The 26,438-nt window shown below is 53.2% G+C and overlaps 2 protein-coding genes across 5 annotated transcripts in view; both read right to left on the bottom strand.

Annotated features, from left to right (window-relative positions):
• FAM129C (family with sequence similarity 129 member C) overlaps window positions 1–15,858 on the bottom strand; it is a 32,272-nt gene extending 16,414 nt beyond the window's left edge. For 2 of the 3 annotated variants that reach the window (XM_025368757.1, XM_025368756.1), the window contains exons 1-5: window positions 15,700–15,858; window positions 10,728–10,854; window positions 7,474–7,604; window positions 5,678–5,800; window positions 4,266–4,380 (exon numbers count right to left, since the gene is read on the bottom strand). In XM_025368757.1, coding sequence (XP_025224542.1) covers window positions 4,266–4,380; window positions 5,678–5,800; window positions 7,474–7,604; window positions 10,728–10,782 — 424 coding nt within the window. In that variant the 5' untranslated portion in view covers window positions 10,783–10,854; window positions 15,700–15,858. Of the gene's footprint in view, window positions 1–4,265; window positions 4,381–5,677; window positions 5,801–7,473; window positions 7,605–10,727; window positions 10,880–15,699 lie in introns of those variants that run through there. The other variant, XM_025368758.1, reaches the window with a different exon arrangement.
• A 1,685-nt stretch (window positions 15,859–17,543) lies between these two features.
• On the bottom strand, window positions 17,544–25,667 carry PGLS (6-phosphogluconolactonase). Of its 2 annotated transcripts, XM_025368768.1 has the most exons (5): window positions 25,333–25,667; window positions 20,952–21,059; window positions 19,851–19,952; window positions 19,393–19,533; window positions 17,544–17,891 (listed from the first exon to the last, which is right to left on the bottom strand). In XM_025368768.1, the coding sequence occupies exons 1-5, from the start codon at window positions 25,618–25,620 to the stop codon at window positions 17,754–17,756; spliced, it is 777 nt and encodes a 258-aa protein (XP_025224553.1). In that variant the 5' UTR covers window positions 25,621–25,667; the 3' UTR covers window positions 17,544–17,753. The 2 variants fall into 2 exon arrangements, with proteins under 2 accessions (XP_025224553.1, XP_025224554.1); XM_025368769.1 differs by lacking the exon at window positions 19,393–19,533.
• Between the last annotated feature and the right edge of the window lie 771 nt (window positions 25,668–26,438).

Below are 26,438 nucleotides of genomic sequence, written 5' to 3'. Positions count from 1 at the left end.
TTTTTTTTTTTTTTTTTTTGAGGGACGGAGTCTCGCTCTGTCGCCCAGGCTGGAGTGCAGTGGCCGGATCTCAGCTCACTGCAAGCTCCGCCTCCTGGGTTGATGCCATTCTCCTGCCTCAGCCTCCCGAGTAGCTGGGACTACAGGTGCCCGCCACCTCGCCCGGCTAGTTTTTTGTATTTTTTAGTAGAGATGGGTTTCACCGTGTTAGCCAGGATGGTCTCGATCTCCTGACCTCGTGATCCACCCGTCTCGGCCTCCCAAAGTGCTGGGATTACAGGCTTTAGCCACCGCGCCTGGCCTGAGCCCAGCTTTAAGTGGGGTTTTGGAGTCAGTCAGGCCCGAGTTCCAACCTGACCAAACCACTTTCATTTTCTTTCTTTCTTTTTTTTAACAAAAGGGACAGGGTCTCACTATGTCACCCAGACTGGTCTCGAACTCCTGAGCTCAAGCGATCTGCCCGCCTCAGCCTCCCAAAGTGCTGGGATTACAGGTGTGAGCCACTGTGCCCAGCCTGGCCAAGCTACTTTCTAGCTCTACGACTAGGGCACACGTTTCCATGAGCTGTGATTTTCCTGCCCAAATGGGGTTAACAGTGATACCGATGACCTAGAATTATTGACGAGACAAAATAAGTGAATTCAGCTTTGGTTAATTTATTTGGGGGCCAGCTGCGGTGGCTCATGCCTGTAATCCCAGCACCTTGGGAGGCCGAAGTGGGAGGATCCCTTGGGCCCGGGAGGTCCAAACCAGCCTGCACAGGTATTTGTTATTAAAAACATAAATAAATGAAAAGAAATATTTAGGGTCTCCTAAGTCTCCAATGTTTTGTTCCACTTTCCAGGATGATATACACAGACTGTGATAAAACCCAACAATCCAGGCTGGGTGAGGTGGCTCCTGCCTGTAATCCCAGCACTTTGGGAGTCCGAGGCAGGTGGATCACTTGAGGTCAGGAGTTCGAGACCAGCCTGGCCAACGTGGTGAAACCCTGTCTCTACTAAAACACAAGAATTAGCAGGGTATGGTGGTGGGTGCCTATAGTCTCAGCTACTCAGGAGGCTGAGGCAGGAGAATCACTTGAGCCTGGGAGGGGGAGGTTGCAGTGAGCAGAGATCACACCACTGCACTCCAGCCTGGGTAACAGAGCAACACTGTCTCAAAAAAAAGAAAAAAAAAAAAAGAAGAAGAAGAAGGAAAGAAAAGAAAATCAATAATCCAGAAGGTGGAAGCTCCTGGTCATCTCAGCCTTCGAGCCTCAGCCCCCAGAGACGATAATGACTGTTAATAGTTTAGGGGACATTTCTCCAGATTCTAAAATCTGCACAAGGCAAGAGCTCGAGACCATCCTGGATAACACGGTGAAGCCCCGTCTGTACTAAAAAAATACAAAAAATTAGCTGGGCGTGGTGGTGGGCACCTGTAGTCACAGCTACTTGAGAGGCTGAGGCAGGACAATGGCGTGAACCCGGGAGGCGGAGCTTGCAGTGAGCCGAGATCGTGCCACTGCACTCCAGCCTGAGCGACAGAGCGAGACTCCATCTCAAAAATAAAATAAAATAGAATAAAATAAAAATAAATAAATAAATAAATAAATAAATAAATAAAACATGCACGAAACTGAGTGAGGTGCATATCTGTGACAAGATGGGTTTTTCTGCCTTGGAACTGGCCACTTCACTCCTTGATACATCTGGGACACTTTCAGTGGCTAAGTTTTCCTTTCTTTTATTTATTGTTTTTAAATTTTAATTTATTTTCATTTTAGAGATGGAGTCTCCCTCTGTCACCCAGACTGCAGTGCAGTGGTGTGATCATAGCTCACGGTGGCCTCAAACTCCTAGGCTCAAGTGATCCTCCCACTTTGGCCTCTCAAAGTGCTGGGATTGCAAGTGTGAGCCACCTGGCTTTTTTTTTTTTTTTTTTTTTTTTTTTGACAGTCTTGCTCTGTCTCCCATGCTGGAGTGCAGTGGTGCAATCTTGGCTCACTATAACCTCTGCCTCCCAGGTTCAAGCAATTCTCCTGTCTTAGACACCCGAGTAGCTGGGATTATAGGCGTGCACCACCATGCTCGGCTAATTTTTGTATTTTTAGTAGAGACGGGGTTTTGCCCTGTTGGCCAGGCTGGGACCTCAGGTGATCCGCCCGCCTTGGCATCCCAAAGTACTGGGATTACAGGCATGAGCCACCACACCCGGGCATTTATTTATTTATTTATTAAATAGAGACAGGGCCTGGCTTTGTTGCCCAGGCTGCTGGAGTTAGTGGTGTGATCATAGCTCACAGTAGCCCCTAACTCCTGGGCTCAAGTGATCTTCCCGCCGCTGCCTTCTGAATAGCTGGGACTACAGGCACGTGCCACCACACCTAGCTAATTTTATTTTTTAAAATGTTTGTGGAGATGGGGGGGGTCTCACTATGTTACCCAGGCTGATCTAGAACTCCTGGCCTCAGGGGATCCTCCTGTCTCCGCCTCCCAAGTACCTGGGACTACAGGCACATGCCACCGCAGCCAGTTCACTGTTCATTGCCAAGGGCCAGGCCATAATTTATTTAATCAACCCTCAAGAGATGGGTATTTGGGCAGATTCTGATGTTTTAAGCAGCATCAACATCTCAGCAGACTACATCTTTGTGTCCTTTCACAGCAAGATAGCTTTTAGGTGAAGCAGAGGGTGCGATTCTAGCTCTGCCCTTGACTGACTATGTGACAATCCTCAGCCTCAATGTCCTTATCTGTGAAATGGGGTAGTTAGCGATGGGGTTCGCCTGCTGGGCAGACATTATGAGATAGTGCAAGATAGTGCTGAGTACTTGCCAGGCACATGCCTGGAATCATTCCTTCTCTAATCCCTCCTTTCCCCTCCCCTCTCCTCCCTTCCCCTCCCCTCCCCTCCCCTCCCTTCCCTTCCCCTCCCCTCCCTTCCCCTCCCCTCCCCTCCCTTCCCCTCCCCTCCCTTCCCCTCCCCTCCCCTTCCTTTCCTTTCCTTTCATTGTTTTGAGACAGTCTCACTTTGTCTCCCAGGCTGGAGTGCAGTGGTATGATCTGGACTCACTGCAACTTCTGCCTCCTAGGTTCAAGCGATTCTCCTGCCTCAGCCTCCTGAGTAGCTGGGATTACAGTCTCACGCCACCATACCTGGCTACCTTTTGTATTTTTAGTAGAGACAGGGTTTCACCATGTTGGTCAGGCTGGCCTCATGAGGTCTCCTCGTGACCTCAAGTGATCCACCTTCCTTGGTCCCCCAAAGTGCTCAGATTACAGGTGCATGTCATTACACTGGCTACTTTTTGTATTTTTAGTAGAGATGAGGTTTCACCATGTTGGCCAGGCTAGTCTTGAACTCCTGACCTCAAGTGATTCACCTGCCTCGGCCTCCCAAAGTGGTGGGATTACAGGCATGAGCCACTGTGCCCAGCCTATTGTTTTTAATTTTTTTTTTTTTTTTTTTGAGACGGAGTCTCGCTTTGTTGCCCAGGCTGGAGTGCAGTGGCGCGATCTCAGCTCACTGCAAGCTCCGCCTCCCGGGTTCACGCCATTCTCCTGCCTCAGCCTCCTGAGTAGCTAGGACTACAGGTGCCCACCACCACACCCGGCTAAGTTTTTGTATTTTTAGTAGAGACAGGGTTTCACCGTGTTAGTCAGGATGGTCTCGATCCCCTGACCTTGTGATCTGCCTGCCTCGGCCTGCCAAAGTTCTGGGATTACAGGCGTGAGCCACTGCGCCCGGCCGTTTTTAATTGTTTTTCTTATTGTTTTTGGAAGTGGGGTTTCACTCTATTGCCCAGGCTGGAGTGCAGTGGGACAATCTCGGCTCACTGCCACCTCTACTTCCCAGGCTTAAGCGATCCTCCCACCTCAGCCTCCCGAGTAGCTGGGACTACAGGCATGAGACACTGCACCCATCCCAGATTTGGCTGTTTTTATCATTTGCTATTTCGATTCTGGTCCCATGACCTAACTCTCCCTCTCACCCTTGCAAGAGTGTTTGTTTGTTTGTTTGTTTGTTTGTTTGTTTTCCAAAGTGGGGATGCTCACCCGGGGCAACGCTGACCCCCAGGAGACACTTGGCAATGCTAGAGACATTGGTGGTTGTCGCACCCAGGGTGGGGGCTGCTGCTGGCATGGAGTGGGTGGAAGCCGGGGATGCTGCTTAACGCCCTGCTGTACACGGGACACCCCCACCGCAGAGAATGATCTGGCCCCACATGTTAATGATCCTGGGGTGGAGAAACCTGTTCCTGGGAACCCCGGGACTCTTACCCAAGGAGTCCGGGCAGAGAGCGTCTAAAAGGCGGAGATATTCTCGCTGGGAAGTCAGGAGTGTGTATCCCGTCAGGGCTGTGGAGCCAAGGGGGTGACCCCCGTTTTCATATTCCTACAAAAGGCACCCAGAGAACCAACATGGGACAGGTCTGAACGGTGGCTTCTGTGTCCCAACTGTACTATCAAGGGAAGATTTCAGATGAGCTGAAAAATCCTCTGCCCCTCCCCACTCCTCCCTCCCTCTCCTTTCCTCCATTCCTCCCTCTGTCTTTTTTTTGTTTTTGAGATAGAGTCTCGCTCTGCCGCCCAGGCTGGAGTGCAGTGGCATGATCTCAGCTCACTGCAACCTCCGCCTCCCAGGTTCAAGCGATTCTCCTGCCTCAGCCTCCCGAGTAGCTGGGATTACAGGCACCCATCACCACACCAGGCTAATTTTTGTATTTTTACTTGAGACGGGGTTTGGCCACATTGGCCACGCTGGTCTTGAACTCTTGACCTCAGGTGATCCACCCCGCCTCGGCCTCCCAAAGTTTTGGGATTACAGGCATGAGCCACCGTGCCCGGCCCTAGGTTTTGTATTTTTAGTAAAGACGGAGTTTCACCATGTTGGCCAGGCTGATCTTGAACTCCTGGGCTGAAGGGATCCATTCGCCTCAGCCTCCCAAAGGGCTGGTATTACAGGCATAAGCCACCAGGCCCAGCTCTCCCTCCCTTTTTTTCCCTCCTCTCTCCATCCATCCTCCCTCTGTCCCCATAACTTCCTCCCTTCCTCCCTCCTTCCCTTCCTTCCTCCTGTTCCTGCCCTCTCTCTCCCTCCTTCCCTTTCCCCTTTCCCTTTTCCCTCCCTTCCTCCCTGCTTCCCTTCTTTCCTCCTGTTCCTGCCCTCTCTCTCCCTCCTTCCCTTTCCCCTTTCCCTTTTCCCTCCCTTCCTCCCTCAGTCCCTGAGCTCCCAGCACCCACTGACTCCCCACGTGCCGGGCCAGTCCCAAGTGCTGTCTGAGGACCCTCTCGTTGAACCCTCAAAGCCCTACGTGGTGTGAAACATCATCATCCCATTTCACAGAAGTGAAAACTGAGTTTCAGAAAGGTAGTGATCGCTCCAAGCTCCCCAGCCAGAAAACAGAGCGGTCAGAGGCGTGACTTGCAAAGGCTCCAAGAGGTTGAAACCACAGCTCTGATACTGACCACGATCCTATCCCTGGCCTGGGTCTCAGTTTGCCTACGCAGTACAGCAGGGGATGGGACGAGATGGTTGCCTATGATAGGCCAGACACATAGGGGCCCAAGATTCATCCTGGGTGATTGATAGAGGTGTGGCTATGCTGAGAGATGGGCCCCACAAACCTCGAGGCTGGTGGGAGTGGGAAGGAAGGACCCACAAGCAGAAAGACCACATGCCAATCACGCACCTCCTTGTGGCTGAACCACTCCAGGCGGCCGTCCCCACGCAGAACGCAGATCGGCTGCCACCGGGGTGGGTGGCCCCGAAGCTGGGTCAGGGGTCCTCGGTGCTCACGGACTCGGGGCAGCTTCTGCAGGAGGAGGGACCAGTGGGTGTCAGGGGGCTGTGGGTTGATGTCCCTGTGGCCCGACCACCCAGACAGTTCCCGTTATATCCTGGGGTGATGCTCAGGTCCCGTGATGCCCCAGACTGGACAGGGACAGTCCCAGGCAGGAAGGGGCTCTGTGTCCACAGCTCCTGGAGCCCCCCCGCCCTGGGTGGGCACAGCTGGGAGGTGGGGCGTTCCAGAGAGGCAAAAAATCTCAGGCCGGATTGGAGCATGGGACCAAGCATTAGTAATAAGCATGGATCCCAGGTTCAAATCACACCTCTGCAGTGTGACCTCGGGCAGGCCATTTGGCCTCTCTGTGCCTTAGTTTCCTCATTGGTGAAAGACCCGTCTACCAAGAGGGTGAAGACTGAGTGAGTTGTGTGGGGCTCGCAACTTCATGGCTCCAAAGACGTCTGGAGGCCAGGCGCAGTGGCTCACGCTTGTAATTCCAGCACTTTGGGAGGCCGAGGTGGGGAGATCACTTGAGGTCAGGAGTTCGAGACCAGCCTGGCCAACATGGTGAAACCCCATCTCTACTAAAAATACAAAAATTACCCAGGCATGGTGGCAGGCGCCTGTGGACCCAGCTACTCGGGAGGCTGAGGCACGAGAATCGCTTGAACCTGGGAGGCGGAGGTGGCAGTGAGCTAAAATCGCGCCACTGCACTCCAGCCTGGGCAACAAAGCAAAACTCAATCTAAAAAAAAAAAAAAGTTGGCCGGGCGCGGTGGCTCAAGCCTGTAATTCCAGCACTTTGGGAGGCCGAGACGGGTGGATCATGAGGTCAGGAGATCGAGACCATCCTGGCTAACATGGTGAAACCCCATCTCTACTAAAAAATACAAAAAACTAGCCAGGCGAGACAGTGGGCGCCTGTAGTCCCAGCTACTCGGGAGGCTGAGGCAGGAGAATGGCATGAACCTGGGAGGTGGAGCTTGCAGTGAGCTGAGATCCGGCCACTGCACTCCAGCCTGGGCGACAGAGCAAGACTCCGTCTCAAAAAAAAAAAAAAAAAAAAGTTACTCCATTCCACATCATGATATGCTAACTTGTTTGGATTGTGAACCCCAGAGGTTACAGCAGGATCTGTCCTTGTCACTGGACAAGGACAAGGGCTGTGTGTCCTCATGCCCAGCCCATGATGTGGCATGAATTACACGCTCAGTGAATGGTTTTGTGTGTGTGTGTGTGTGTGTGTGTTTTGACAGAGTCTAACTCTCACCCAGGCTGGAGTGCAGTGGTGCAATATGGGCTCACTGCAATCTCCACCTCCCAGGTTCAAACGATTCTCCTGCCTCAGCCTCCCGAGTAGCTGGGACTACAGGTGCGCACCACAGAGTCTGGCTAATTTTTTTTTTTTTTTTTTTTTTGTATTTTTAGTAGAGATGGGATTTTGGGGTTTCACCATGTTGGCCAGGCTGGTCTTGAACTCCTGACTTCTGGTGACCCGCCTGCCTCGGCCTCCCAAAGTGCTGAAATCACAGACGTGAGCCACCTTGCCTGGCTTCTCAGTGAATGTTTATTCAAACAATGAATATTTAAAGTCACCCTATGGCAATGGCAAAGGTCTGAGGTTGGAAGCATGTCCTAGGGAGGGCTCCTCCAGGACCCTCTCCCCAAACTCAAACGTCCTCCGCCCCTACAACACCCACTTTGCTGCGTAGCAATTGGCTTCCAGCCGGCTCCTGAGGGCCCAGCTCTCGGGAAATCTGCCGCAGGATAGACGCTGCCAGCTGCCCGCGGTAGCAGGGCAGGAAATTCCTCATCAGGATGTCCACCTGACCTGCAGGGACAAGGAGACAGTGAACCCAGCAAATTGAATCTGCCCAGGAGACCTGCTTGGGGAGGGCAAAACAGACAGGGAAGCCACCTGGGGGCTCCTACAGTCATCCTGAGGTGCCGGACAAGTTGTCACCAAATTCCATTCGCCCTTCACCCTCCGTGCCTCTTTCCATCCATGTGGCTGGATGAGGGAGCTTCTTTATTTTTATTTTATTTTATTTTTTGAGATGGAGTCTCGCTTTGTTGCCAGGCTGGAGTGCAGTGGCACTAACACAGCTCACTGCAACCTCCACTTCCTGGGCTCAGGTGATTCTCCCATCTCAGCCTCCCAAGTAGCTGGGACTACAGAGACTACAGGTGCCCACCACCACGCCTGACTAATTTTTCTATTTTTAGTAGAGACGAGGTTTCACCATGTTGCTCAGGCTGGTCTTGAACTCCCGGCTCCTTTGCTCGTCTTGTCCTTTTTTTTTTTTTTTTTGGAGACAGGGTCTCTGTCCCCCAGGCTGGAGTGCAGTGGTGCAATCTCAGCTCACTGCAGCTTTGACCTCCTGGGCTCAAGTGATCCTCCCACCTCAGCCCTACTCCAGTAGCTGGGATCTTGCACACGTGCCACCATGCCCAGCTAATTTTTTTTTTTTTAATTTTTGTAGAGACAAGGTCTTGCTGTGTTATCCAGGCTGGTCTCAAACTCCTGGCCTCAAGCGATCCTCCTACCTTGGATTCTCAAAGTGCTGGGAATACAGGTTGAGCCACACCTTCACTGAGAGCTCATGTACCATGTAAGCATATGGTTTGCTGAGCTTTGACACAATCACACATCCGTGAAACCCTCACCACAATCAAGACAATGAGCGGATCCATCACACCCAAAAGTGTCCCCATATGCTTTACCCGGGGAGCTTTTCAAAGCTTTTAAAGCTCCAAAGCACACAAGGGGACTTTCTGTGAGTGATGGAGGTGTCCTGTATCCTGATCTATCTAGGAAGTAGTCACATGGGTGACTAGCTCTTTGAGCTGTTGCCCTAAGGCGTGTACACTTGACTGTACATAAAACATACTTCCATTCTGCTGCCCGGAATGATGTGGACCCAATGGCTGGAGCTCCAGCGGCCATTCTGTGCCATGAGGCTATCTTGGACACAGGAATCCACACATGGCAGAGCCATGAGATGGAAGGACTTCAGGTGTCTTTTACTAGCCTGCCTGCCTCCACACTTCTGAGTTTGAGGGGAAAAAAAGTCCTTATCTTGTTTAAGCCACTATCAGGGAAAAAAAAAAAATTCCCAGTGCTACATAGAGTAACTCTTTGGATCCTTACAATGCCCCCATGAGCTAGGTATTATTGCTATCTCCATTTTACATATGAGAGAATGAAGCCCAGAGAGGTGCAGTCACTTACCAAAGGGCACACAGCAAATGAGGGAATGACCAGGGTGTGAATGTGAATTGTTTCTTTGCAAGATACATCACTGGCCTTAGCACATGCTGTTTCTCCTGTCCAAAATGCTCTTCTGGTATCTCCTTCCTAACAACGCCATCACATCCCTCCAGCCCCGACTTGACCATTGTCTCCTCGGCGGGCAGTCACCCACCTCTGCTCTTCCCCACACTCAAGGAACATGTGAGCTCTCTCCCATCATTCTCACCACACATTTTGGGTCATGACTTGACCCAAAACCAAAAAAGCACTGTTCCAAGCTGCTGCATAGAATGTAGACCCAATGGTTGGAGCTCCAGCAGCTGTTCTGTGCCATGAGGTCACCTTAGGCACAGAAGCCCCACATAGTAGAGCCATGAGATGGAAGGTGTTTAGGCCATGAGCCTTCGAGGGTAAGGACAATACCAACCCCACAATGTCCCCAGAGCCCAGCACAGGTGGTCACCCCGCATATGAGGACAGAGGGACCTGAATGGCACTGAATCTGGCACTGGCCCCTCTTAGTCTCAAATTGGGAACTGAGCCTCCATCCCCAGGGTCCTGATGAGGGGCCTGCTGGTCCCTGCTTACTCAGGAAGACATCCCTCAGGGCCTGGCTGGGTCTGGGACACCCTCCACTTGGCCCCATGCCTCCCACTTGAACCGCTGCCCTAAATCAGGTCACCGGATTTACCAAATAAAAATAGAAGACACAGGCTGGGCACAGTGGCTCACACCTGTAATCCCAGCACTTTGGGAGGCTGAGGCGAGCAGATCACCTGAGGTCAGGAGTTCGAGACCACCCTGGCCAACATGGTGAAACCCCATCTCTACTAAAAATACAAAAATTAGTCAGGCGTGGTGGCACATGCTTGTAATACCAGCTACTTGGGAGGCTGAAGCAGGAGAATCGCTTGAATCCTGGAGGTGGAGGTTGCAGTGAGCCAAGATTGCACCACGCACCACTGTACTCTAGCCTGGGCAACAGAGGGAGACTCCGTCTCAAAAAAAAAAAAAAAAGATAAAGGGGTAATTGGTTTTTAGCATAAGTGTGCACTATGCAAAATTTGGGATATACTTATACTAAAAATAAGATGCAGGCCAGGCACAGTGACTCTCACCTGTAATCCCAGCATTTTGGGAGGTTGATGTGGGAGGATCGCTTGAGCTCAGGAGTTCAAGACCAACCTGGGCAACATAGTGAGACCCTGTTTCTACAAAAACAAAAATAAAAAAATTAGCCAGATGTGGTGGTGCACGCCTGTGGTCCCAGCTATTCGGACTGAAGTGAGAGGATCACTCAAGCCCACAAGTTCAAAAGCAAACTGGGCAACATAGGGACACCCTGTCCCTATTAAAAAATAATAGTAATAAAAAAATAAAATAATTAGCTGGGCATGGTGGTGCACGCCTGTGGTCCCAGCTACTTGGGAGGTGGAGGCGGGAGAATCGCTTGAGCCCAGGAGGCCAAGGTGGAAGTGAGCCATGATCATAACACTGCACTCCAGCTCGGGCAACAGACAAGATCCTGCCTCAACAATAACAAAAGATTCACTATGAGAAATTTACATTAAGAAGGCATCCTGTGTGTTTGACAGTCCTAGGTCTGAACTCCAACCCCATCTGCTGCATGGAGCATGTAGACCCAATGGCTGGAGCCCCCCTCACCCGGACTCCCACCCCGTCCCCACCCCGGCTGCTCACCCCTTAGGTGCTGCTGCTGCTGCTTGTCCAGAGGGCTCGAGGGTCGCCCGCCCATGCTGCTGCCGTCTCCTGGGGCTTCCCTTCCCCTCCCTACGACCACCGCCTGTGTTCCTCGGTTCAGGGGCACCTGGGTGGCGGGTGAGAGGCTTGGACGCAGTGGGTTCAGAGGCCCCACCCTGGCCCCACCCCATGCTGCACCTGCGTCCTCCCCACTCCCTTGGGGCCAAGTTGCCCAGAGCCAGTGGTTTCTGTAGAGGCTGCGGGGACAGTCCCGGGGGTAGGTTGTGGGGTGTGGGAGAAAGAAAATCATAGCTCATCTTGGAGGAGGGCGGCAGGGCAGACATCTGGCAGGACCGGCCAGCAGTCACCGTGTATAGGGGCTGGAACAGGGGGATGGGCAGGGATGGGGCATCTAGTTCCTGGTGCCACACACACCCCCACCACTGTGCCTACCCTGTGCCGGGTGAGGCTGGACCCCAGAGAGGATACAGCCCTGGCCCAGCTCCTAGGGGGAGACAGAGCTGGACAGGCACTCCCAGACTGTCTCTGGGGTCAGTGCTGGGGCAGGGGGTAGATGCCAAGGTCTTAGAGGATGGGGGGGTCTGGCAGGGGCGAGCAGAGACTTGGGGGGCACTGAAGCTTCATCCTTGATTCCTTCCTCAGGCCCCCAACACTGTCCCTCCTACCAGTCCATCACCTGGACTCCATTTCTTTTTCCTTTTTTTTTTTTTTTACAGACAGGGTCTTGCTCTGTCGCTCAGGCTGGAGTGCAGTGGCACGATCATGGCTCGCTGCAGCCTGGAACTCCTGTGCTCAAGCGACCCTCTCGCCTCAGCCTCCAGAGTAGCTGGGCGCACAGGCACACGCCACCACCATGCCTGGTTAATTTTTGTATTTTTTGTAGACACGGGGTCTTCCTATGCTGCCCAGGCTGGTCTCAAACTTCTGGACTCAAGTGATCCACCTGCCTCGGCCTCCCAAAATGTTAGGATTACAGGCGTGAGTCACTACACCTGGCACAGTTCACTTAAGTGTCTCTTAAAGGTGTCTTTTTTTTTTTTTTTTTTTTTGAGATGGCGTCTAGAACTGTTGCCCGGACTCAAGTGCAATGGTGCGATCTTGACTCACTGCAACCTCCACCTCCTGAGTTCAAGCAATTCTCCTGCCTCAGCCTCCTGAGTAGCTAGGATTACGGGCGCCCGCCACCACACCCAGCTAGTTTTTTGTATTTTCAGTAGAGACGGGGTTTAATTATGCTGGCCAGGCTGGTCTCGAACTCCTGACCTCGTAATCCGCCCACCTTGACCTCCTAAAGTGTTCTTTTTTTGAGACAGAGTCTTGCTCTGTCGCCCAGGCTGGAGTGCAGTGGCGCGATCTTGGCTCACTGCAAGCTCCGCCTCCCAGGTTCATGCCATTCTCCTGCCTCAGCCTCCCAAGTAGCTGGGACTACAGGTGCCCACCACTGCCACACCTGGCTAATTTTTTTTCTTGTATTTTTAGTAGAGATGGGGTTTCACCTTGTTAGCCAGGATGGTCTCGATCTCCTGATCTCGTGATCCGCCCACCTCGGCCTCCCAACGTGCTGGGATTATAGGCTTGAGCCACCGTGCCCGGCCTTTTTTTGTTTTTTTTTAAGACGGTGTCTCACTCTGTTGCCCAGCCTGGAGTGCAGTGGCATGATCTTGGCTCACTGCCACCTCCGCCTCCTGGGTTCAAGTGATTTCTGGCTAATTTTGTTTTGTTTTGTTTTGTAGAGATGAGGTTTCGCCACGTTGGCCAGGCTGGTCTCAAACTCCTGACCTCAGGTGATCCTCTCGCCTCAGCCTCCCAAAGTGCTGGGATTACAGGTGTGAGCCACCTCACCCAGCGGTGTCCCTTTTCTCGGGCCCAGACCCCATCTCCAGCACCCCCAAATCCTCAGTGCTGACCTCCCGAAGCTGTCCCAGTGCCCTCTGGGAAAGCACCACTGAGGCCCCAGCTTCATCGCTCTAAGAGCCCTCTGGCTCTGCTCAGCCCCCTGTAGCTCCCGAAGCCCCCACGTTCCTCTGACCCCCGCGGTCTTGTCCAGTGCCCGAACTCTTGCTCCTGCCTCCTGCACGTGGTCATCCAAGCTTCACCCCTCAGGTGAAGAGACCAGATACCAGCCCCTTCGAGAGCCGTCCCAGTGCCCCTGGACTGGTTGGGCACGACCTTTATGTCCCAGCATTTGACCTGGTTTGGTTAGTTGGGTGTCTCCACCCCTTCACCTGTTTTGTGCCTGGCACACAGCAGCCCTTGATGTTTGCTGAATGAATGCATGAATAAATGCGTGCATGAATGAATGAATGAATGAATGGAGGGAGGGCATGCAGTCTACACTCCAAGCTGAAATGTGATCAAATGGAGCCATCACAGGTTTTCTGATGAGGGGAGTGTCAAGCACTGAGCTGTGGATCCAGCGTGGGCTGGGGAGTGGGGTAGGTCCCTGAAGACCTCTCAAGGACACTGAACACTTCCCAGCAGCCAGGGGCTCCAGGCTGGAGGAAGGAAAGCCCAGAGTGTGGCCCCTCAGATGGCAAGATCCCCAGGGAGCCCCTGAGGCAGGCGGGCAGCTCATCAATGAATAGGGAACACGTGTCCCTCAATGTCCATTGCTCCTATTGGCTTCAGTAGTAGAATCCCTGATCATAACGGAGCCCATGGCTGTCCAGTGGAGACTCATCTTCCAGACTTCGTTGCTGCTGTGTGGGGCTGTGTAACCCAGGCTGGCCAAAAAGGAGTGAGCAGAAGTGTCTTGGGTGAATCCTGGAAAGCTTCTTCATGCTAGGGCTGGAATGTGGACACAATGGCTAGAGCACAAGCAGCCACGTTGGGCCATGAGGCACAATCCAGCTGATGACAGGGCAAAGTAATGATGTAGAAGGAGCTAGGGTTCCTGAAGAATGTGTGGCATTGCTTTACCAGCCCTGAACAGTGTCTCTCCAGAGAAAGAGCTAAACCTCCGTTTTGTTTAAGCCTCTAGTAATATCTGAATGTAATCTTCACTAACACCCCAGGATTCATTTCTTCTTTTAAAAAAAATTTATGGGCCGGGCGCGGTGGCTCAAGCCTGTAATCCCAGCACTTTGGGAGGCCGACAAGGGCGGATCACGAGGTCAGGAGATCGAGACCATCCTGGCTAACACAGTGAAACCCCGTCTCTACTAAAAAAATACAAAAAAACTAGCCGGGCGAGGTGGCGGGCGCCTGTAGTCCCAGCTACTCAGGAGGCTGAAGCAGGAGAATGGCGTGAACCCAGGAGGTGGAGGCTTGCAGTGAGCTGAGATCCGGCCACTGTACTCCAGCCTGGGCAACAGAGCGAGACTCTTTCTCAAAAAAAAAAAAAAAATTTATGTTTTGGCCAAGTGCGGTGGCTCACACCTGTAATCCCAGCACTCTGGGAAGCCAAGGCGGGTGGATCACGAGGTCAGGAGATCGAGACCATTTTTTTTTTTTTTAAAAAAAAAAAAAGAAAAAATTATGTTTTTTTCAGCCAGTCATTGTGGCTCAAGCCTATAATCCCAGCACTTTGGGAGGCCAAGGCAGGTGGATCACCTGAGGTCAGGAATCTGAGACCAGCCTGGCCAACATGGTGAAACCCTGTCTCTACTAAAAATACAAAAAATAGCCAGGCATCATGGTGGGCGCCTGTAATCCTAGCTACTCAGGAGGCTGAGTCAGGAGACTCACTGGAACCCAGGAGGTGGAGGCTGCAGTGAGCTGAAATCGGACCACTGCACTGCAGCCTGAGCAACAGGGCGAGACTGTATCTCAAAAGAAAAAAGAAAACCATCAGATTATGAGACGGGCAAGGAAGAAAAATGCAACAGGAGGGGATACAGGATGGGCATGGAGGGGTCACGGAGGTGATGTTACCAAAGACCTAAATGAAAGGAAGCAAGGAGTCGGGCTCTGTGGTTCATGCCTGTAATCCCAGCACTTTGGGAGGTTGAGGCAAGTGGATCGCTTGAGGTCAGGAGTTCGCGAGCAGCCTGGCCAGTACGGTGAAACTTGATGTTTCTACTAAAAATACCAAAATTAGCCGGGAGTGGTGGCGGGTGCCTGTAGAACCAACTACTTGGGAGGCTGAGGCAGGAGAATCGTGTGAATCCATGAGGTGGAGGTTGCAGTGAGCTGAGATCACACCACTGCACTCCAGCCTGGATGATACAGCAAGACCGTGTCCCCCCCAAAAAGAAAGCGAGGGTTGGCCGGGCGCGGTGGCTCAAGCCTGTAATCCCAGCACTTTGGGAGGCCGAGGCGGGTGGATCACAAGGTCAGGAGATCGAGACTATCCTGGCTAACATGGTGAAACCCCGTCTCTACTAAAAATACAAAAAACTAACCGGGCGCGGTAGCGGGCGCCTGTAGTCCCAGCTACTTGGGAGGCTGAGGCGGGAGAATGGCGTGAACCCGGGGGGCGGAGCTTGCAGTGAGCCGAGATCGCGCCACTGCACTCCAGCCTGGGAGACACAGTGAGACTCCGTCTCAAAAAAAAAAAAAAAAAAAAAAAAAAGAAAGCGAGGGTCCAAGCCATGCAAAAAGCTGCAGGAAAGGAGCTATCAGGCAGCGGGCTCAGCACAGGCAAAGGCCCTGGGGTGGGAATGTGCTCAGCGAGCTCCAGGAACAGCAGGAAGTGGGTGCGCTGCAGGGAGACTGAGTGAGGGGCTGATGTTGCTGGGGAGAGGGGGAAGTGAAAGGGCCACGTGGAGCCTTGTGGGATGGGTGGATTTCACTCCGAAGGCAAAACGGAGCAGGAAGAATTGTCACTCTTGGGAAGAGTAGGAGATGGTGACAGCTCCAGGCAGAACTGTCCATGTGGGGTCCCTGCGCTGGTTGCTCAATTTCCCTTCGCTTCTCAGCCCTGTGTCCGCAGCTCTGGGGGCCACGGCCACCTGCCCTCACCCAGGCCCACAGCTGAGCTTACACTCAGCTCTCTTTGCTGTTTACCAACCTCCTTCCGGTCAGGCCCCGTCCCACTTCCTCACTCTCACATCTGAGTGGCCCGCCGGGACAAGATGTTGAAGGAAACTTCACTTTCTGTGGTTTCGGCTCCACTCTCACCCCGCACAGCCGCCTCTGCGTAGGTTTCAATTCCCACCTCCTGCTCAGCCGGGTGCCTCCTCTGGATACCCCAGCAGAAGCCTGCGCATGGCTGGGCAGCCCCCATGCACCCACCAGCCTCCCACACTGTCATCCCTGGGGCCCTGAGAAAGCTGAAGCGTGGGCCATGAGCAGATGCACTCTGGGAAAATGTGCAGGAGCCCAGCACAGGCACACTAGACTCTCGTGCTTTCAAGGCTCTGAGCAGCGCGGCTGAATCCAGTGCGTGGCCCTGTCAGTGCAGTTGGAGCTCAGCAGAGGGTTGACTTATGTCCCCCACAGGACATGTCTACATCCTGACCCAGGAAACTCAGCATGTGACCTTATTCGGAACGCTTATTCCAAATAAGCATTTATTTGGAACTTATTTGGAATACTCATTTGGTATCTTGAGCAATCCTAAATCCAATGAGAGGTGTCCTTTTAAGAAAAGAGGGCTGGGCACAATGGCTTATGCCTGTAATCCTAACACTTTGGCAGGCTGAGGCTGGAGGATCGCTTGATCTCAGGGATTCACGACCAACCTGGGCAACATACCAAGACCCTGTCTCTACAAAAAATGTGTACAAGTAGCCAGGCGTGGTGGTGCGCATCTGTAGCGCCAGCTCCTTGGGAGGCTGAGGTGAGAGGATCGCTTTAGCCCAGGAGACGGAGGCTGCAGTGAGCTGTGATTGCACTACTGCACTCCAGCCTGGGTGACACACAGAGACCCTGTCTCAAAAAAATAAATAAATAGGAGGAGAGAACACGCAAGAGAAAGAAGTCCAAGTAAAGACAAGAGACTGGAGTGACACGGCCACAAGCTAAGGAATGCCAAGGACAGGAGGGGCCTGGGATGGGCTCTGCCTCAGAGCCTCCAGAGGGAACCAGCCCTTCCACCACCTTGACCTTGGATTTTTGATCTCTACAGCTAAGAGAGAATAAGAGAGAATACATTTGTGTATGTGCTTTTTTTTTTTTTTTTAAGACGGAGTTTCACTCTTGTTGCCCAGGCTGGAGTGCAGTGGCGCAATCTTGGCTCACTGCAACCTCCGCCTCCCGGGTTCAAGCAATTCTCCTGTCTCAGCTACCCAAGTAGCTGGGATTACAGGTGCATGCCACCACACCCAGCTAATTTTTGTATTTTCAGTAGAGACGGGGTTTTGCCATATTGATCAGGCTGGTCTCAAACTCCTGACCTCGGGTGATCTGCCCGCCTCGGCCTCCCAAAGTGCTGCGTGGAGTGAACCACCATGCCCAGCCTTTTTTTTTTTTTTTTTTTTTTTTTTGAGACAGAGTCTTGCTCTGTCACCCAGAGTGGAGTGCAGTGGCACGATCTCAGCTCACTGCAACCTCCACCTCCCCGGTTTATGCGATTGTTGTGCCTCAGCCTCCCAAGTAGCTGGGACTACAGGTGCACACCACCACACCTAGCTAATTTTTGTATTTTTAGTAGAGACGAGATTTCACCATGTTGGCCAGGCTGGTCTCAAACACCTGACCTCAAGTGATCTATCCACCTCATTCTCCCAAAGTGCTGGGATGACAGGTGTGAGCCACCTCGCCCAGCCTGTTGTCTTAGGAAATTCATCCATGGCGGCTATGCCCCAGGGCAGCAGGCTCCACCCTCCTCCCCACGGATGAGGTCTGTGGATCAGAACCTGGGCCAGGGCACCCTCAGGCCTGCTGCCATCAAAGACCACGAGACAGTGCAGATTTCCAGCAACGCTCCTTTTAATATCCGGATGCCCAGAGCCACAGCCTGTGTGTTGAGCCCCGGGCAGGGCTGGTGGCTGGACGCTGTTGGCTTCCAGCAGCAGCACCACCACCAGCTTTTTGAAAGGAGAACCCAGAGCGTGGCGGCCAGCAGGGGCCCAGCCCCTGGGGCCGTGTGCCTGGTCCCAGCTGCAGCGTCCCTCTGGCCAGCTACAAAGTGGAATGCTTCTCGAAGGGTACAGTCAGAAGTCGGGCGGCCGCCTCGTCCAAGAACCAGCACAGTTTCCCGGTGTGGGGCTGGACCAGGGCGGCAGGCACCGGGTTTTCCTCCTGGTCCTCCAAAATGCGCTGCAGAAGAGGACAGAAGAGTAAAGCCCTGCCTGCGCCCCAGGCGCCGCCCCTCAGCACTCTCCTGGCTCCTTTGCCAAGGATAAATAAAACTCTTGTATCCTCAAAATGTGACGATGCCCAGCTCAGCTGTCCTAGTGCCAAACAGCAGGGACAGAGTCCCTTCCTTTCTAACCACTATAACTATTTTAATTAATTAATTTATTTTTTTGAGATGGAGTCTCGCTCTGTTGCCCAGGCTGGAGTGCAGTGATGCGATCTTGACTCACTGCAACCTCCGCCTCCCAGGTTCAAGTGATTCTTCTGCCTCAGCCTCCCGAGTAGCTGGGATTACAGGCAAGTGCCACCACGCCCGGCTAACTTTTTTTCTTTTTTGAGACAAAGTCTCAATCTTGTTCCCCAGGCTGGAGTGCAATGGCACGATCTCGGCTCACTGCCACCTCCGCCTCCTGGGTTCAAGCGATTCTCCTGCCTCGGCCCCCCAAGTTGCTGGGATTATAGGCGCCTGCCACCACACCCGGCTAATTTTTGTATTTTTAATAGAGATGGTTTCACCATGTTGGCCAGGCTGGTCTAGAACTCCTGACCTCAGGTGATCCACCCGCCTAGGCTTCCCAAAGTGCTGGGATAACAGGTGTGAGCCACCATGCCTGGCTGTGCCTTTTTATTCATAACACCACGTGACTTTCTTTTCTCTTGATTAGCCTTGTCAGGAGCTTGTCTATCTTTTAGATCTACTTACCATTAAAGTTTAAAATATATTAACTAACTCATTAATTTCTGATTTTAATTCCACTTAGTCCTGCCACTGACTTTTGTAGATTTATATTATTGTCCTTTTTCTAGTTTTTCTTTTTTTTTTTTTGAGATGGAGTCTCACTCTGTCACCCAGGCTGGAGTACAGTAGTGTGATCTCAGCTCACTGCAACCTCTGCCTCCCAGGTTCAAGTGATTCTCCTGCCTCAGCTTCCTGAGTAGCTGGGATTACAGGCGCCCACCACCATGCCCAGCTAATTTTTGTTTTTTCAGCAGAGACGGGGTTTCACCAGGTTGGCCAGGCTGGTCTGGAACTCCTGACCTCAGGTGATCCACCCGCCTTGGCCTCTCAAATGCTGGGCTTATAGGTATGAGCCACCGCGCCCAGCCTATTATTGTCCTTTTTCTAATTCTACAGGAAAGCACTTAATTTATTTCGATGGTTTGCTACTTAATAATTTTTTTAAAATGCATTTGAATGCTATTAATTTACCTCTGAGTGCAGCTTTGGCCTCATCTCATCAAGTTCATTTCATAGTGGTTAATACCTAACTAGCCTTTAATGTAATATCCTTTTTTATTTTTTCCTTTTTTTCTAATTGCAATTTCAAGTTCCCTTTCAACCCAAGAATGACTGAGTTTTCTTCAGATCTGATGCTTCAGCACAATAATGTCTGGGGCCATTATCTGTCCGTGGGGCCCACATGCCCATGAACTTCCCAGGACTAGAACCCTCTGCTGTTACCTTCAGAACAGCTGCCTTGCCTTCTCCGGTTGCCACAAAGATGACAGTTCGTGCTGCATTCAGGACAGGTAGCGTGAGGGTCACACGCTGTGGCGGTGGCTTTGGGGAGTCACTGATGGGAGCCACAATCTTCTCCCGCTCCTTGGGGAGGAAGCCCAGGGATGGAGGCAGAAGGATAATGTCACTTCAGCTTCTTGGACACTTACATACACCAGGCCTGGTCCAGCCACCGTTCCATCCCATCCTAACAATCCCATGGTGGGTAGTTTAAGGTCCTTCTTTTAAGGGGCTGAACTGAGACCTGGAAAGGTTGAGCCCAGCAGGCAGGTACGCTGGTGGAGGCTGACTTGAACCCTGGCTCTAGACACCCCACCCCGCAGGTGGCCCTCCCTCTGGAAGTCCCAGATGTTAGGGACTGGGCTCAGGACTAGGGCGGAACCCCACATTGGAGTGCTCACCTGCAGGAGGGGGTGGTCTGGGAAGAGTGAGCAGGTGTGGCCATCAGGGCCCACCCCCAGGATTAGCAGGTCGAAAACTGGGATGGAGTCCCCTTGGAATGCCTGGGCATGGGGAGAAAACAGTCTTGAGAGGTTGTAGGCGGCAGGGGCAGGGGAGACTCAGAGGACACAGAGACCGTTGTCAGATGAAAAAATACAAGTAGCTGTGGCTCAGTGTGGTGGCTCACGCCTGAAATCTCAGCAATTTGGGAGGCCGAGGTGGGCGGATCACGAGGTCAGGAGTCCAAAACCAGTTTGGCCAACATAGTGAAACCCTGTCTCTACTAAAAATACAAAAATTAGCTGGGCATGGTGGCAGGCGCCTGTAGTCCCAGACACTTGGGAGGCTGAGGCAGGAGAATTAATTGAGCTCGGGAGGCAGAGGTTGCAGTGAGCAGAAATTGTATCACTCTACTCCAGCCTAGGTGAGAGAGTGACACTCCGTCTCAAAAAAAAAGGCCGGGCATGGTGGCTCACGCCTGTAATCCCAGCACTTTGGGAGGCCGAGATGGGTGGATCATGAGGTCCGGAGATCGAGACCATCCTGGCTAACATGGTGAAACCCCGTCTCTACTAAAAAATATAAAAAATTAGCCAGGTGCGGTGGCGGGCGTCTGTAGTCCCAGCTACTCAGGAGGCTGAGGCAGGAGAATAGCATAAACCCAGGACGTGGAGCTTGCAGTGAGCCAAGATCGCGCCACTGCACTCCAGCCTGGGCGACAAAGCGATACTCCGTCTCAAAAAAAAAAAAAAGAAAGAATGAATGAAATACGAGTAGCTGTAACGCAGGAAACCGTGCTCAACCTAGCCTGTGATCAAAGCCACACCCATCATATTTCACCAAGATGTGAGGACCCAGGCCTGTTACCTGGGCAACAGAGGCTGGGTGGCCTTCAGGCTTCCCAAGGCAGGGCTGTGGCCTTGAAGAGGGGATTCCTCAAAGGGATCTGCCAGTTATCCCTGGGGCAGTTCCTGCTGGTGACAATCAGAAGGCCGCTCTGTTGCCCAGGGTGTGGCCACTTCGTGGATGTGACTCCCTTGCAGCTGCTCCTTGGGGCTCACCTGTCTCAGCTTCTTGGCGTAGTCCTCAGCCGCCTCCTCCACAGGCAGCTCGGGGTTAATGGTGATCACCTGGCTTTCTGGGATCGGCAATCTGGAGAGAAGATGCGTCTGCAGCCAACAGAGGGACAGTGTCACCAACAGTAACGTGACCACCTGGGTCCTCCAGGGAGGCTATGACATTACTGTCGTAACACTCATTTACAGATGGGGAGACTGAGGCATGGGGAGGCTGGCGCATTTGTGCAAGGTCCTTCGGTTGGTGAGTGACACTTTGGTTGGTGAGTCACCTCTGGAAGGCTGGAAGCCAGGATCCTAAGCCCTGGGTGATGCCGCCTCTCAGGGCACAGGAGGTTCAAGGGCAAGAGGGAGCCCTGCTGCTCTTGGGGGGCTGGACAGGAGGGCAGCTCTCCTGGGCGAATCGAGATCATGGTGGTTCCTGCAGGGGCCAGCATTCCAACAGGAGTCTTTCAATTCCGTTGTATTTGGGGGGTTTCCCGGCCACAGCCTGCACGTGTCTAGCCAGCCCATTGTCCTGTTTCAAAGCCTCCAGGGTCCCACGGCCCTTGGGATAAAACTCAGCTCCTCACAGCCCTCCTTGGAGAAGGGTGACCTTCTTCATCCCCACCCTCCCTCCTGACGCTGCCTGGGAAACTCCTATACATCCCTCAGGCCACCTCCTCTGAGCAGCCACCCCCGCCTGCACCTGCCCCACTATAGGGAGTGGGGGCCAGGTTTGCCCAGGCCCAGCACTTGTGGCCAACGCACAGTAGATGCCCTGGCCTGTGAATGGTGGAGGAGTTGGCAGCAGATTTAACTCAAAAGCACTTGGAGTCAGGCCTCCTGCAAGGAGAGAGCTGCAGCCCTATCCCGCTGAGATGCACCTGGGGGCTCCTGATCTGCTCTGAGACGGCTTCCATGTCTCGGTGCCTCACTGTTGTGCAGAGTCTAGCTCAGTGAGCTGAGGCAATGCTAAGGTAAGCCACAAAGTAAACGCAGGGGCTGACTGCCTTGAATGCTGAGGAGTATGAGCTCCACACTGAGGGCACTGGGGAGCCAAGGAGGGTGTGTGAACTGGGGAGGGACACAATCGTATCCATAGTTGGAAAGATCGCTCTGCTTGGTCCAAGTTCCCTGTGTTAGTCTATGCATAGACACCATAAACTTGAGGCTTATAAACACCAGAAAATGGCCAGGCATGGTGGCTCACGGCTGTAATCCCAGCACTTTGGGAGGCTGAGGTGGGACAATTGGTTGAGCCCAGGAGTTTGAGACCAGCCTGGGCAGCACAGTGAGACTTCATATTTACTTAAAAAATTAGCAGCCTCACACGGTGGCTCATGCCTGTAATCCCAGCATTTTGGGAGGCCGAGGTGGGCGGATCACCTGAGGTCAGGAGTTGGAGACCAGCCTGACTAACATGGAGAAACCCTAAATACAAAAAACCTTAAATACAAAATCTACTAAAAATACAAAATTAGCTGGGCGTGGTGGTGAATGCCTGCAATCCCAGCTACGTGGGAGGCTGAAGCAGGAGAATCACTTGAACCCGGGAGGCAGAGGTTGCGGTGAGCTGAGATCGCGCCATTGCACTCCAGCCTGGGCAACAAGGGCGAAACACCGACCCAAAAAAAAAAAAAAAAAAAAAAACCATAGCTGGGCCTAGTGGTGTACACCTGTGGTCACAGCTAATGAGGAGGCTGAGGCAGGAGGATTGATAGAGCCCAGGAGTTGAAAGCTGCAGTAAGCCATGATCGTGCCTCTGCACTCTAGCCTGGGCAACACAGCAAGATCCTATCTCAAAAAAAGAAAGAAAAGGAAAGGAAAAGAAAAGAAAGTATAGGAAGGAAGGAAGGAGGGAGGGATGGAGAGAAGGAAGGGAGGGAGGGAGGGAGGAAGGGAGGGAAAGGAAACAGGGTCTTTCCAGATGTAATTAGTTAAGAACAAATCATAGTGGATTAGTGTAGGTCCTAAATCCAATGACTGGCATCCTTATATAAGACGAGAAGACACACAGAATCCGAGAAGGCCGTGTGCAGACAGAGGCAGGAACTGGAATGATGTGACCCCAAGACAAGGAACGCCCAGAGCCCCCAGAAGATGGAGGAGAAAATGAAGGATCCTCCCAAAGAGCTTTCAGATGGGGCATGACCCCATCAACACCTTGATTTCAGACTTCTGGCCTCTAGAACGGTGAGAGAATAAATTCCTGTGGTTTTAAGCCGCTCAGTTTGTGGTCATTTGTTATGTAGCCCTAGGGAACCAATACAATTCCCCTCACAGAGAACTGGCAGAAGGAGCAAGTCCTGGCTCCAGATTTGTTCCCATCACACGGCCTTGGCCTTGGCTGAGCCCTCTTGCCGCAGCTTGACCACGGCCAGCTCCTGCACGTGCTCCAGCTCTCAGCTCAAATGGCACCTTCTCAGGACCTCCCACCCCATAGCCCTTGACGAATGCTCACTCCCTATTCACTAGCACTCTGCAGCATTTCACAATTATTTATTTATTTATTTAGAGACACAGTCTCAACTGTCACCCAGGCTGGAGTGCAGTGGCACGATCTCAGCTCACTGCTCCTACATTCAAGCGATTCTCCTGCCTCAGCCTCCCCCGTAGCTGGGATTACAGGCGCGCGCCACCACACCCAGCTAACTTTTGTATTTTTAGTAGAGATGGGGTCTCACCATGTTGGCTAGGCTGGTCTCCAACACCTGACCTCAGGAGATCCGCCCTCCTCGGCCTCCCAAAGTGCTGGGATTACAGGCACGAGCCACCACACCCGGCCAAAAACCCGCTTTTTTTTTCCTTTAAGACAAAAGTCTCGCTCTGTTGCCCAGGCTGGAGTGTAATGGCATGATCTCCACACACTGCAATCTCCACCTCCCGGGTTCAAGCGATTCTCCTGCCTCAGTCTCCCGAGCAGCTGGGATTACAGGCACGCACCACCACGCCTGGCTAATTTTTGTATTTTTAGTAGAGACAGGTTTCACCATATTGGTCACGTTGGTCTCAAACTCCTGACCTTGTGATCTGCCTGCCTCAGCCTCCCAAAGTGCTGGGATTACAAGCATGAGCCAACGCGCCCAGCCAATTTTTGTATTTTTTTTTTAGTAGAGACGGGGTTTTGCCACGTTGGCCAGGCTGGTCTCGAAATCCTGACCTCAGGTGATCCACCCACCTCAGCCTCCCAAAGTGCTGGGATTACAGGTGTGAGCCACCATGCCCGGGCAAAACCCGCTTTTTAATGATGCTCTTGGAAAACACACACAGGAAAGCGGAAGTTAAATGTGTCCCCAACTACGAAGTCAGATGAGGCAGGGTCACACCCTGGCTGCCCCTCTGGTCACTAGATGCCTTGGGCAGGTAAGCTCTCCTCTTCTGGCCTCAGTTTCTCCATCTGTGAAATGGGTGTAACATCTCATAGGCTGTGGTACGGATTCATGAATTGATGCATATAAAGCATTCAGTAAGCCTTTTCTCTTAATAAAAAACCCACAAAGCCATCATCAGCTCAAGATTCTATGCAAACAGAAGACGACACACCCAGCATGGCGTGTCCCTTGACGCTGCCAGGCTCAGGTGACTTGAGGTTCCTGGTCTTTGAGCCCGCCCCTCCCACTCTTCCCTTGGCCAGACCAAGGCTCCTCCAAGCCTCAGTTTCCCTGTCTATAAAAAGAGCGCGTTCCTCTGATTCTATAGAATCCTTAGGCTCAATTCCAAAGATAAAGAGCCTAGAAGCAGAGCCATCAGAGCGGCAAAGCTGCCCAGGGATCCTCGAGAACTCGCCGGGGTTAGAGATCACGACCCTGAGACTCAGGCTCTACACCCCATTCCTCGTGCCCCCGTCCGCTACGGGGCTGAGTTATGGGCATCCTATTGACATGGGCCACTCGGATTCCCTTCCAGGCCCTTGCCCGTGCCGTTCCTTCTGCCTGGCCACCGGATGAAGCATGAAGACGGACTACAAGTAGACCATTTCTAGCCCTGCCCAGATAAATGCAGAGGGCGCAGTGAGATCCTGCGGGACCCACTGTAGGCGGGGTTCAGGCGGACGGCGAGCCCAGTCGGCAAGACCCCCAGCGGCCCCCGTAGCCGAGGTGCAGGCAGTGGGCGTGGCCCTCCCGGCATGACCCCCCAGGGGCCCCGTAGCCGAAGTGCAAGCGGTGGGCGCGGCCTTCTTGGCATGACCCCCAGCGGCCCACGTAGTCGAGGTGCAGGCAGTGGGCTCGGCCCTCTCGGCGTGACTCCCAACGGCCCCCGTAACCGAGGTGCAGGCAGTGGGCGCGGCCCTCTCGGCATGGCCCCCGGCGGCCTCCGTAGCTGGGGTGTAGGTGGTATCTGTGGCCCTTTCGGCGTGACCCCCGGCGGCCCCCGTAGCTCTCACCCGGTAGAGGCCGTACGTGCTCTCGGCGTGATCGAAGGGCACGAGGCGCTCGTCGCAGAAGCCCAGCGTCCAGCGCGCTAGGCTGACTGGCCCGGCAGGGGCGACGGCGGCGGGCAACTCGCGGGCTAGCATCGAGACGAGGCTCCCGCCCGACAGGCCGAGCGCGAAACGGGCGCGGGCCCCCGCCAGGCAGCATGCTGCGCGCTGGGCCACCAGCTGCGCTAGCGACGCACCCAGCTCCTGGGGGCTCGAGAACACCGAGATGAGGCCCGGGGCCGGCGCGGCCATGGCGAGGGCGGCGGCGGGGAGGCGGAAGCGCTCCCGACGGCCGCTAGTACGCCTGCGCAAGGGCCGGCCCCGCCGCTCGGCTTCGAGTACTTTGGGCGATTGCCTTTGGTACATGCGCAATGAGGCAAGTGAAGCACCGCGAGTGTCGGGTGGTCGGTCCGGCCCTACCCATTGAATCTTTCTCTGCTGTGGCTGAGTCGAAGTGAGTTCGGGAAGCCAGTGCGCGAATGCTCAATCTTGCGGTATCAGGGAGTGCCAGAGAGGGGAGCTCAAGAAGAGGATGTCCTTTCGAGGTGGCAGGGATTTTCTGGAGGAGGGCGTATTTTGACGAGTTTTAAAATTCCTGCACCTTTAAACATATTTATCTTGTTGCTAGTTGTTGTCCACCCCCGTTAATTAAAATATAAGCCCCATAAACTTAGGGATATTGTTTTTTTCACTAAATGCCTCGTAAGCTTCCTGAACTGTGCTTGGCACAAAGTAGGGTATGAGGCCGAGCGCAGTGGCTCATGCTTGTAATCCCAGCCCTTTGGGAGGCCGAAGTGGGCGGATCACCCGAGGTCGGGAGTTCCAGACCAGCCTGGCCAACATGGTGAAATCCCGTCTCTACTAAAAATTTAAAAAATTAGCCGGGCGTAGTGGCGCGTGCCTGTAATCCCAGCTACTCGGGAGGCTGAGGCAGGAGAATCGCTTGAACCCGGGAGGCGGAGGTTGCAGTGAGCCGAGATCATGCCACTGCACTCCAGCTTGGGCGACAGAGCAAGACTCCATCTCAGAAAAAAGTACGGGATGAAAATATGCTTGTTGAATTTTTTTGT

The sequence above is a fragment of the Theropithecus gelada genome, chromosome 19, assembly GCF_003255815.1.
Source record: "Theropithecus gelada isolate Dixy chromosome 19, Tgel_1.0, whole genome shotgun sequence".
Lineage (NCBI taxonomy): Eukaryota > Metazoa > Chordata > Mammalia > Primates > Cercopithecidae > Theropithecus > Theropithecus gelada.
Note: the sequence above shows the minus strand (reverse complement) of the source record. Positions and strands in the feature narration are given on the sequence as shown.